Raw genomic sequence first — 13202 nt, 5'->3', positions numbered from 1 at the left:
AATTCATTAGGACAAAATCCCCCCCCCCCCTCATTATCTAACCTAACAGCAATAATAAATTTCTCAGACTCTTTTTCAACTAGATGTTTAAACTTCTGAAATACAATAAACACTTCTGATTTCTTTTTAAGAAAATAGAGCCACATTTTTTTACTAAAATCGTCAACAAACAACAAAAAATACTTGTACCCAAGAATAGAAGGGAAGGTCGTAGCATTGCAGCTATCAACATGAACAAGTTGAAGTACTTGAGAAGCCCACCATGAATCACCACTTTTTAAAGGTGTGATGTTGCCTCCCAGCCTGACATGCATCACAAACTCTAAGTTGTTGAGTCTAAATCTCTGGCAATCCAAGGACAAGCTCTTCCTAAGCGAGATGAGAGAGATAATGCACATTTAAGTCCCCATACAACTGATGCCAAAGTGAACTGACAAAAGACTGCCGAGAAGCCATAGCTTAGTCCCGAGAATCACAAGAATCAACAAGTCTGAAAAGACCATGATCCTCAAGGCCAATTGTAACAACAGACTGAGGCTCCCTATTAGTGATGGTGCACTAATGTGAACTGAAGGTGACATCCAACCAAAGTGTCACAGTAACTGACTGACTGAGAGTAGATTTAGTTCCATCACTAGAACATAGTACACATTGAGACAAATAAGATTCCTCCCAAAAAATTAAATCTCAAATTTTTCTTTGCCGACAATAATGTACTCTTCCCCTCCACCAAAAATTACTGAATCTAAAAAAGGTTGGTAGTCAATGAACCAATCTTTGTAGTGCCTGAAATGACGAGAGGCACCTCAACTAATGTACCAGGCATAGAACTTCACATGATTTGCAAGTCTTTTACCCATGAAGGCGTAAAAGGCAGATTTTATCTACTCAGTGTACTTTGCATTGTTCGCTTTGGGTTGTGAACCAGATGGCATAGACAAGGGAGCTAAACATTTCTAACATTCAGCCTTCATGTGACCATACTTGTGGCAATAGATGTACTGAACGTTCTTTTTCTTGGAGCCCTTTAATGCTGGAGTAGAAGACTTCTGCTGAGAAGACTATTGTGAATGAGACTTGCCCTTATCCTTCTAAAAGGATTTAGCAACGAAGGCATGCTTTGTGGAGGTGGGGGTGGAGGTGGAGGGGAAACTGTTGCCAAACTATTGTTTCCACTGATCTTGTTGAAGCAAAAGTGTATAGAGATCTGGGAACTTCAAATCAACACCAGTAGAAGTGATGTTGAGAGTCTTGATAAAATGCTCGTAGGACTTGGGTAAACTTTTGAGGGTTATTACCACAATGTCCTCTTCCTCCATCTTGCGTCCAATGGCAAGAAATTAATCACAAGATTTCTTGAATCTTATTCAAGTGTTCCTAGAGCAATTTCCACTCATCCAAGACAATAGAAAACAAAGTGTTTTTGAGAAAGAAGGCCCTTCTTTGTCTGAAGTCTCAAGAAGTTTCTTGAGATGCTCCCATATCTTAGTAGTTGTCTTGTGGGATGGAATCTAAGGTAGTTGATCATCATATATGGATAATTTGAGAAGCATCACCACCTCCCAATTACATATGTATCCTAATCAATACTAGTTGAAGTCAAACGCTGTGTAACACCCAAAACAATCTGATCAATATTTCAATATTCAAAAATTGTTAACATCCGCTGCTTCCATGTGTCATAATTGTGACCATTGAACTTCTGACTTCCCTTGAGAAAAATATCTGTCAAAGATGCCATAGCACTTTTGTTGGTGAAAAAGTGTGAAAATCTATGAAGGTGCGTACTTCGAGGCAAAAAATTAGAAGACCAGAAGGAATATGTTGTCGGATTTTGCATCTAATGGCTCAATAATCGAGGCACCCAAAAAAAGGACGACAACCTAGTTGAGCTCTCAAAAAACCCACCAAGAATCTATAATTAGTTTTTATCACAACCAAGAACTTGACATTTTTGCATGAAACCTTGGCCATTTTTGAGAAACTTAAAACAATGCAAAAAAAATGGTGAAAAACAAAGAATGTTGGCCATAGATCAAAGACCAAGCCCTAGACATCGTCGTTTGTGGCAAATTTGCAGAGAAAGAATGTGGGTCTAAGGTAGAAAAATCAAGATTCACGTCTGAAACAAAATGCGACCAAATAGAGCTGGAAAATGTGACCAAATCAGGGCTGAAAATCACATAAATTGCGTCCGAAAAAACATGAGGTGCAAAAAAAGATCGCTCAGTGTCCAGAATAGGTTGTAGCCTAAAAACGACTAGGAAAGGTCGGGATTTTCAAAGAGAAATGGCACTCAGAAACCCTATCCGAGTTTTGTAATAGTTGATTTTTCCTTCTTACAAGGTATCCTGAAAACTCAATTTCGAAAAAATTAAGGCAAATAATTTCAAAAGAGAAATTATAAATTTTTTAACAATTTTGTTTTAACCTTGCTCTGATGTCATATTACGGGAAGTAATTGGTAAAATAGTTGCTTAATATTAACAGAGATCAATGGATCAATATATACAAATGAATAAACGATGTTTCCTTAGGAAATGATTGTCAAAAATAGAAACATTCTATTCTAGCTAACAGTTAACTAACAACTAACTAAAAGCTAACTAAATATTAGAAAGATTCTACTATTTGTAATAGATTACAATAGATAACCATTAAATATAAATAGAAACTATCTATTATCGTAATAGATAGAAATCAGTAACATGTTCTTCTTAAATAGACTTTCTGACATTGACAGACCGATAAATGTTGGATGAGCTTCGCTTTCATACTTTGTTCATTTAGATAAAATAAGCTTCCAACTGAATATGCTACTGCTTGAAAGAGGTTATTGTAAGCAAAAGGAATTAGGATTCGATCATATTAGATGCCTTTCCTGACAAATACATGCAACTGTTGGGCCTCAAATCAATTGTACCAATGAATCTTGTAATGAACCCTTCCCAAATTCCCTGTCACGTAATTAGATAGGAAGTAAGGGAACATATATTAAGATAAGGAATATTAGTCACCCATTGAATTAATATAATAATGCCAAAAATTAGTTGATTGAATGGATGGGTCATCCTTGGTCCTTTCTCCATTTTCATAATGAATATTAGATTTACTGTGCTCAGGTAGAAACAGACTCCAAGAGGCTCCCTCATCAACAAAGCCTGTTTTTAGAATCTTTTCCTCACTGTGTCCGGATTACTCTACCTTTCACAAACCCCCCCTTCATTAAGAATATGCGAAAAACACAAGTTACCCCCTTTATTACTGAACCAGTTTATTGTACTGAGATTAATATATTATTCCCAGACGGATTTTCTTAATTATGTTACTAAGGCCATTTCTCATTATCATTTTCCCATATATTATTAGTGTAAGTTTAGATAATGGTTCAAAAGGTTGTCTGGATACTAAATGTGAAACATGCTTATGTATTCATATTATAAACAATGAAGGGTGTAACTTGAACATACCCTGTTGCTGTCAAAAAGGGAAGAGGCGAAATCCTGTACTGGATCGCTATTGTTTCACTGCTATGTTAGCTTGTTATCTACCAGTTATTTGCGTAGTGTGGCAGTTTTTCTGTCTTCCTTTGTTGCTGGCGCTGTCACGTTCAACTCCAAAATAATTTCATTCGATGTCTTTTTCACCCAATGACCAGCGCATATATATACTGACTTGGATGCGGCTGTTCATACTGTCTTTTGGTCTTGACGTCGGTTGACTTTAAACGAATAAATTAGGATTGCATCATGTTCTAAGATCACTTAATACATCCTGTGTTATATGGCTCGATGTTTATTAAACTATTTGCACAATGAAACTTATTGTGGGTGCTTAATTTATTAGATTCATCGATTAGAAGTAATAGCATTCAATTTATTATTAATTCATTTTTATCAATCCGTAACATGTTTAGAGATGTTGATGTTATATTTTGGATATTAACTGTGAATTATCAGTAACTAATACTGAATTATAATTTTGATTAATATTCAATTATAAATAATTATTGATACTGAGTTGATCATGATGATTTTTTTTATTACTGGTTTTAATATTTGAATTAATAATAAATAATAAAATATGAACACATTTACTCATACACAAATATGAGTGTCTTTACAGACAAAAATGTATGTATTAACACATTTCGTCATATACCAAGGGGGGTTCATTACAAATCCATGGTCAGATAGAAAACTTTACCTCCAAGTTCCAAATCTTCCCACCCATACTCACTGAAGTTTGTATCGAAAGGGCCCTCTGACAGTTCACTAAGCATAGCTGCTGCTTGTGCCAAGCGACTCCGAGATATTGCAATATTGCCAGTAGCAAAAAAAGCTGTAGAGATATCCTGTGTATGACACGTAACATTTCAAAAAAGGTCAGAAAAGGTAACAAATTTCTTAAGCACTGTATATACATACAGAGAAGAAAAAATATTTGATTTTGCTTCAGATATGATTTTACTGATCATTAATACTAATCTTAACCCCAATTATTTTGTAAATTATGCATCATCTACAGAATATATTAACTATTTATCAAAGAAAATTATTTCTTGCTTGATAAAGCAATCTGCAGGATCCCCAGAAAATATTCACCGGTATTGTTTGCCATATTTATGACAGCCAAGATTCCTTTTCACTGAGTGAAACCAAAAGTAATATAGTTTTGTATTGAGTTGTGAAATGTCTGTGAACAAATTTCCATATCTTCAAATTTTAATGCTATCCTCTTGGCCATGATAAAGGAGAAGGCTGTGAACTTAATAAAATACAGAGGATCCACTGACTGGCCCTTCAGTTGAAGGTGGTCAAGTCAAGCTTTTAAGTGGCATCCAACCTGGGTCTTGCAAGTGCTGGGGACATTCTCAGATTATGAGCATGAGATATTCACAGTCCAAGCTCTTGAGAGAGAAAAGTTTCCGTAATTATCCATGATAATTCCAGATGCTTTTATCACATGACATTCTTGGATGTTTAATGGTCTCTCATATCTCTTCTTATTTGTTCATGTCCGAGGTGGAAATGAACAATGAAGAACAGTCCAATGTGTTTGTTAAAGGTCTTATGCTGGTATCCTCTCCGAGGATCTGATATCCAACAGTCAAAGGGTACTTGCAAGAGGTAACTAGGGGCAATTTCAAAGGGCTCTTTCTAGGATTGGCTCTTTGATGCAATCCAGGATGAGGGACAAATTTAGCTGTACAAGATGCATCTCTATCTTAATCGCATATTTCACATGAAGCAAACAAATCAGCTCATGTCTTGCCTAATCATGGCCTCTCTGAGATTGGTGATCTTTGTCATACCTCTTGTTCAGCTTGGTTAGGTATGGAAAATTTGATACTTGATGAAGCACAGATTGCTTAATAACCTACACTTTAGGCATTAGAACATGGATTTTTTCATCATTGAAGAATGACTTTTTTATATTTGCAGTTCTATTTCATTTCTAGAATATTTTATATTTGCGATGTTATTATTTCTTGCCTGGCAATCTATTTGAATATTTTTAACAATAACTCAATAAGAATCATTGCAGTTCTATTTCATTTCTAGAATATTTTATATTTGCAATGTTGTTATTTCTTGCCTGGCAATCTATTTGAATATTTTTAAGAATAACTCAATAAGAATCATTGCAGTTCTATTTCATTTCTAGAATATTTTATACTTGCAATGTTGTTATTTCTTGCCTGGCAATCTATTTGAATATTTTTAAGAAAATTCATATATTATCACAATTTCAAAGCAAATTAGAGGTTTAGCAAGGTTAGAACATGTTGGGATTCTTACACCTAAGATGTGCCTACTTGATAAGCTACTGAGAAGAAAAATTATGCAATTTATATGTGTTACTTAAAAAACTTATATTATCACAATTTCAAAGCGAATATATCATTTGCATAGCAAATTAGAGGTTTAGCAAGGTTAGAACATGTTGGGATTCTTACACCTAAGATGTTCCTACTTGATAAGCTACTGAGAAAAAAAATTATGCAATTTATATGTGTTACTTAAGAAACTTCTAGATAAAACTTCCCAAATTTCATGGGATACTTATAGATTTATAAAGACATGAACAAACTTCATGTTACATCCATTGATGTTTGGGTGTGGTCAACATGCGTGTCTCTAAGATGGGATTTTCGTTACAAAAGATGAGTAACATGGTTCAAAATATGATGTTGTATGAGTGTCTGGGTAATTATATGTGTATGACATTCTAAGACTGCATAATCGATATTTGGATTTGGCTTACTGGAATACACAGTAACGGTTTTCAAATCCAATAAAAATATTTAAACAGAAAGATTTCAAGCAACGGTTTTCAAATCCAATAAAAATATTTGATCAGAAAGATTTCAAGTGGGCCAATAAACATATAATATCTTTTCATAGAAACTTCCACCCTATACATAACATGCCAGATTAAATAAGATGAAATTGTGTTGGTACTCAGTGGGTTCTTTAGAATAATGGCGGCTGGGGGGGATTGTGTATTATCCATTTTTTTATTTTTCTAATACTCGTGTATAATTGAGGATGGAGAATGAGATTACATGCAATTGCTCTCAATATGTAAATGCATATGAAGGAAATGGATGCAATATGCTTTGACATGAACTGGTGGGATACGGAAAGATGTGATGCATTTGCATTGAAAGGTGGAAAGTGAAATGGATGCAATATGCACTTGCATTCTTGGGAAAACATCTTCAACTTTCTTCCAAAACAAGCATGCAAACAAACAAGAAAAACAAAAACACACCCCTAGCTTTGACTTAAACTTGACAAACTTCTTCTACACGCAATTTCGAATTTCGAATTTGGGGAAATTTCAAGCTTTCGAAGTTCTCATTTTATTTTAAAGGAATTTTGCACAATACATGGCATGTCTTTGAACACGTGTGCAATAACAAGCCATAAAATGCAACAAAATAGCAAGATAAGCATGAATTGACAAGAAAAGTTGAATTTGTCTACTTACATGGAGATCAATGAGCCAAATGTGGAGGATTAATAGGTTTTAGGAAAAGTCCTCCAAATTTGAATCCACAAACAACTTCTTGACTCTTTCAATCTTGCAAGTGATGGATATTGACGAGCATCGAATGGACTTTTTGGCATGGCTATGTCAAAAACATGGTCTTTAGACTCCAATACACAAACCGTTTTTATCAAAAACTCCAAGTAAAACACGTTTTTGCTATTTGTGGATATTTTGCAACCGACATCACCAAAACCGAACTGTATATGGAAGAGTAGGTAGGGCAGATGGAGAACCAGCAAAAAAACAATGATTTCAAACCAATATAAACAGCCAATAGCTTCACAATCCGATGCCCTCAATCTGCCATATAATTTGCCATCAATCTATCAATAAATTCTGACATTTATTTCTCCAATCAGTACAATGCTGACCTCTGCATGAAGCCACCCCAATAAGCAATATCGGGTGAATATTTCACACCCTCTGGCTGCTGTTGCAAAGAACAAGCAACACTCTTCAATGTCGTTAAACTTTAAACTTTGTTGAAACCCTTGGTCTTTCACAAACTCCCATGCTCAAAAGAAGAAAATACTAATTCAACAATCAACATCGTAATAACCAAGATGAGCACTTAAGTCACCTTTTATTATATTCTTGTGAGAGCTCAAACACTTTCCTGGCCAATGTGGGATGAAAGATATATTCCCACTTTTAATGTTTTTAACTTAGAACTCTATAGTTGGTGCACAAATAATTCTTTTAAAATTAATTGTTCACTTGGCTCCATCTATGATAACTTGACCCTTCACTTAAGTGACTTAAGATATAATATAAAATTAATTATAACTTAATAATATAAGATCAAAACTATTAATATTTATTTTAGCCAAATAAATATTAATATCTCCCTTATTACTTGTTATCTTTGCACGTTGCCTAACTAGGAGATGACATGATCAAGCCGCATATGACCATACCCCATTTCTAAAAATAGCATGGGTCCCTCTCTAAGCCTCTCAAAACTTACTATTAATAGAAAGATGTGCTATAAATAGCAATTACTGCATACAGAGTCCTAGAGATCTCGAATGGAAGCCAAACCTACAAAACTCTAACCACTGAAGAAGAGGCATCCCTCACAGGACCCCCTAACCAACCTCATTAGCCTACGAGGGTCAATATAGGCTAATCTAGTATGTTCATCGATGTCAACTAGAAGGGGACATCATAGTCTTCACTCCCTGAAATTGCCTCAAGTAATCTCAACTCAGGATGTTGTAATATGTCCTTGCTCTCCCAAGTAGCATTCTCAATTAGGAAGTCCTTCCACTTAATCAAATGTTCCCTAATGACCTATCTTTGCAACTGTCTCTCTAACATCCAAGATGGCCTCAAGTACTAAAATTAATTTCCCCTCATCATCCAGGGGTGGTTAAGGAAACACTTGATGTCCTAAAGCCTTTTTTAGGCATAACAGATGGAACACATTGTGTACCTTGTTGTCTATGGGTAAATCCAACACATAGCCACCTCACCAACCCACTTGATAATCCTGAAAGGGCTATAATAACATGGCTAAAGTTTCTTCGCTCCACTTGTGCTATGAGTGGACTAATGGTAGGGTTGTAGCATCAGATACCCCATATCTCCTATCTCAAAAGAATGTTCAGTCCTCTTTTGGTTTGCATACTGCTTCTGCTGATTTTGGGCCTTAGCAATGCCTTCCTTGAGAGCCTTTACAACGGCCTCGCTCTCCTGCAACAAATCACTAACACTAGGCACTTGACTATCACTCAATAGTAAATCTAGAAAATTGAGTGCCTCATAGCCATACAAAGCCAAAAAAGGTGTCATCTGCATAGACAAGTGATGAGTGGTATTATAACAATACTCAGAGTTAAATCCATTTTCCCCAAGCCTTTTGTTGTCCTACAATATATTTTCTAAGGTATCCATCCACCCCTTTGTTCACTATCTTTGTTTGTTCATCTGTCTACGGGTGGTAGTTGGTGCTCAGAGTAAGCTTGATCCACACAATCTGAACAACTCCTTCCAAAAATGGCTTATGAACCGACTATCTCTGTCACTGGCAATATTTTGAGGCAACCTGTGAAGCCTAAATACCCCTCAAAAGAACAACCTTGCTACTAGTGTAGCCATTTATGTAGCAGAAATTGGAAAAAAGTGAGCATATTTTGTCAGTCAATCAACAACTTCATCTATACAATCCCTCCTTTGGGCTTCCCGCAAGCCTATGATAAAATCCATAGACAAACATTCCCACTTCCTATCAGCAATTGGAAGTGGTTGAAGTAGTCCTACAAGGTATGTGTGCTCCTATTTATTTTATTGACATACAAGGCACTCTCTAACATATCTAAGAACATTTGCCTTAAGCCCTTTTGAAGTAAAGTGCTCACAAACTTGCCTATATATTTTGAAATAACCAGGATGCCCTATCATTGACTCATCATAAAAGAATCTCAACACCATGCTCTTCATCTCCGATCCTACGATCAAATAAATTCTACCTTCCTAAATGATCAGCTCATTTACAACTAAATATTTTGTCCTAAATAGACTCCTCAACTATCCCTATAGCCCAAGTGCCTTTGGCATACTTAGCCACAATCAAATGCTACCAACCCTCTAAAATTTGGACCATGGAGTTCAAATGTGAATGGCGAAATAAAGCATCCGCAAAAATATTTTGAGTTCCCTGGACATAAGTGATGTCAAAGTCATATGCCTACAATTTACTAACCCACTTTTGTTAATGGTGATTGAGGCTAGTTGTCCTAGGAAACACCTCAAGCTAATATGATAAGTTTTTATGCTAAACTTGATGCCCACAAGATACTGCCTGAACTTGGCCAAGGCATGCATTATGGGCAACATTTCCTTATCATATATGTTGTAACTCCTCTCTACTCCCCTGATTTTCCAACTCTCATAAGTAATCAAGTGCTTATCTTGCATAAGCACAACACTGATACCCTCAAGATGCATCACATTGAAACTCAAAAGCCTTTGTGAAATCAAGCATAGCAAGAACAGGGGATGTAGTCATAAGCTCCTTAAACCTCATTAAACACTCCTACACCTCGAGAGTCCATATGACTGCACCCTTTCTCATCAAACCCATCAAAGGTGTAGCATGTCATGAATATCCACTAACAAACCGGCTATAGAAGCCACATAAACCCAAGAGTCCACATAGTTGAGTAAGGTTCATAAGAGTAGGCCAATCAATAATAGTGTGGAGCTTCTCAAGGTCCCTCTGCGCATCCTCTACACTAATAATGTGTCCTAGCTACAATAACTCTGGCATTCCCAAGTCACACTTGGACTCCTTGGCATGCAAGGACTTCCTATCCAAAATCCCCAAAACTATATCCAAGTGTGTAAGATGCCCCTTCCATGTCTTGCTATAAACCAAGATACCATCAAAAAAGACTAGCACAAATCTCCTCAACTAAGGTTGGAAGACTTTGTTCATACTTATAGTGATCTAGAAAGTAGTCGGTGCATTGGTTAGCCCAAATGGCATTACCGCAAACTCGTAGTGCCCACAATGACACCTAAATGTTGTCTTCTCTATATCTTGCTCGCTAATACGAATCTCGTGATAGCCTGACCTCAAATCTATCTTTGAAAATTAAGAGGCATTATGCAACTCATCGATCATCCCGCGCTTATTTTTTATCGTCCTCTTATTCAAGACCCTTTAGTCAATGCACATTTGCAAGGTACCATCTTTTTTCTTCAATAACACAACTGAGGATGGTGAATTACTCCGCCTAATGTGTCCCCTAGAGAACAACTCTTGAATTGTTTTCTCTATCTCATCCTTCAGTCGCTTTGGGTGTCGGTACAGTGTAATCATCATGGGTTTTGCACCCTCCTCCAACTCTATAATGTGCTTAATGCCCATGTCTGGAGGTCAACCTAGTGGAAGGTCTTTGAAAACCTTCCAATCCTCAATTCCTGAATGTCTAGGTGGTACTCTATCTTTTGCTTCTCCTCCAGTATAGGCATTAACATACACTCAATTGCCCACTCAACCATGTGATGACGCATGAGTCATTCCATCCACTTGAGTGACATTGTTCTGCAACTAGTATTCCGGATGGCTTTCAGAACATGTGTTATTCCATCCTTCTTATTTGTCATCTTCATTCCTTGAAGGTCAAGAGTGAACCTTCTTCTATTGAAACCATTGAATACCCAAAACAAAATCAATGTCTGTCATATTCACTACATAAAAATCAGTTTTGAACTCATAATTGTTTAAGCATAAAGTCAGTCATGTAATCACTTTGTCACACTTCAGAGTGTAACCAGCAGCCACTCATACTCTTATGCCTTCAAATTCTTCAATACAATCTTACACCTTTCTACCAATCTAGCATCAATGAAATTATGGGTGGCACCTGTATCCAATAAATTGATAATTCCTTGTCCCGCTAGTACCCCACACATTCGGAAAGAGATTTCCTACTTAATGCTAGCAAGATAGGCTTCCTCAAGCTTAACCTCTTCTTCATGTGCCTCCATTTTCTCCAACTTTTCTGGCTCACTTTCAGCCCTTTCCACATCGGGTTAGTCAGGATCAATTTGCTGGTCTGAATTTTCAGATTCAAAATCTTCATAGTGTGTCCACAAAACACAGCTTGCTTTACCCTTAGGCCTTAAAGTACAATCATGGTTTGCCTCATAAGGTCCTTAGAGTAGAAACACAACTTTTTCTTGCGTGGGTCATTAAGTGTTTCCTTATCAAATGGAGTTGCTGATTTCCCTTTTTGATCTCCTTTGAAATCTAATTTTTCTTTATTCTTGAGAAAAATATTACTATCTCTATGTGACAAGGATACCTTGGGCGGAAACTTGCTCTAAGAAGCTGCAAGTTCCATACTTCTAGCCTTCTTCATTGCAGCCTGCAATGTTACCGGGTCAAATCTATTTACCTAACCTTTTAAGGGTTTCATTAGGCCCTCGGTAAATAGTACAACCAGCCTCCATTTTGAAATGTCGGTAACCATAATAGATAGCCTATAGAAATCATTGATATAACTCTCTAAACTCCCAACTTGTTTCAACCGGGTAAGATCTCTAAAATATGTCTTTGGGTCCTTATCAAACCGATCAACCAACTTATCTACAAACTCCTGATATGTAATGATGTGAACATGTTGTAGTGACACCATCCCATGATACCACTTATCGTGGGCTGCTCCCTCTAGATGCAATGTGGCGTATTGAATGGCTTCTTCCTTAGACATGGGTCATAGTGACAAGTATCTAACTTGTGGATCCAAGACTAAGTTGTTGCCTTGTCGTTGCCATCAAAATAAGGTAATGTGATTTTACTAGTGGCGTGCTTTAAGTCTTTTTTTTTTTTTTGAATTCGTGGTCTATGCCCATGTCGAGACCTGTAGTACTCAATCCTCGAATTCACAAACCTATCAAAATGCACTTGTTCGTGCACTTGTGCGAGTTAATAACCCCCAATCATCATTTTCTGCCATAATTGCATCAACATATGTCGGATCCTCAACCTCTTCAGCATTCTCCTCCACCTGTGGTTCCCTCAAAAAAATGGGTTGAGTAAGCCTATCTGTTGTCTGTGAAGGTTCCCTTTACACTCTCTAGCTACACTCTAATCCTCCTAGATGCATTCAACTACTGCAAAGTTGTGAGCTATTGTAATACCCCAATTACCTATTGTTGGCCACCCTGTAAATCTCTCAGAGTCTCTCTCACTTTCCTGTCATAATCTATATCCTCATTTCTCTACGAAATTTCTTTTTCCCTGTCACCCATCGCTGCTAATGGTAGCTTTGCAAACTGGTTGTCTTCTTGCCAATTCTCTTCTGGCTCTTTTTTTCTACGTGTATAATAGCTGTGGTGACTTTTCATGTGAAACCTTGAACCTTCAAGATGGAAAGATTAAGCCTCTAATACCAATGTAAGAAGCCTTCAAGGCTCTAACTGTTGAACTAACTATGTTGTTTTCGTGTTTGTATTGTTTTCCAATTTTTTTGTTTTTGAGATGGTTTGACATAAAAAAAAAACAATACATATGCTGAAATAAAACTTCTGAAATTCAAGTAAACGAAATAGTACAAAAAGAAACAAAAAAATTTAATTATTGTTCTTCATTATTTCATAGAGAAAGAAAACTTGTTAGAATCAAATGACAT

At 36.5% G+C, this 13202-nt stretch overlaps 1 protein-coding gene across 3 annotated transcripts in view; it reads right to left on the bottom strand.

Annotated features, from left to right (window-relative positions):
- The window catches only part of LOC149566690 (uncharacterized), an 89390-nt gene that overhangs the window by 62506 nt on the left and 13682 nt on the right, over positions 1–13202 (bottom strand). For all 3 annotated transcript variants that reach the window (XM_089820004.1, XM_089820005.1, XM_089820006.1), the window contains exon 2: positions 4207–4354. In XM_089820004.1, coding sequence (XP_089676130.1) covers positions 4207–4354 — 148 coding nt within the window. The remainder of the gene's footprint in view (positions 1–4206; positions 4355–13202) is intronic.

Source organism: Cupressus sempervirens, chromosome 3, assembly GCF_028749045.1.
Source record: "Cupressus sempervirens isolate cs-2001-9-10 chromosome 3, ASM2874904v1, whole genome shotgun sequence".
Lineage (NCBI taxonomy): Eukaryota > Viridiplantae > Streptophyta > Pinopsida > Cupressales > Cupressaceae > Cupressus > Cupressus sempervirens.
Note: the sequence above shows the minus strand (reverse complement) of the source record. Positions and strands in the feature narration are given on the sequence as shown.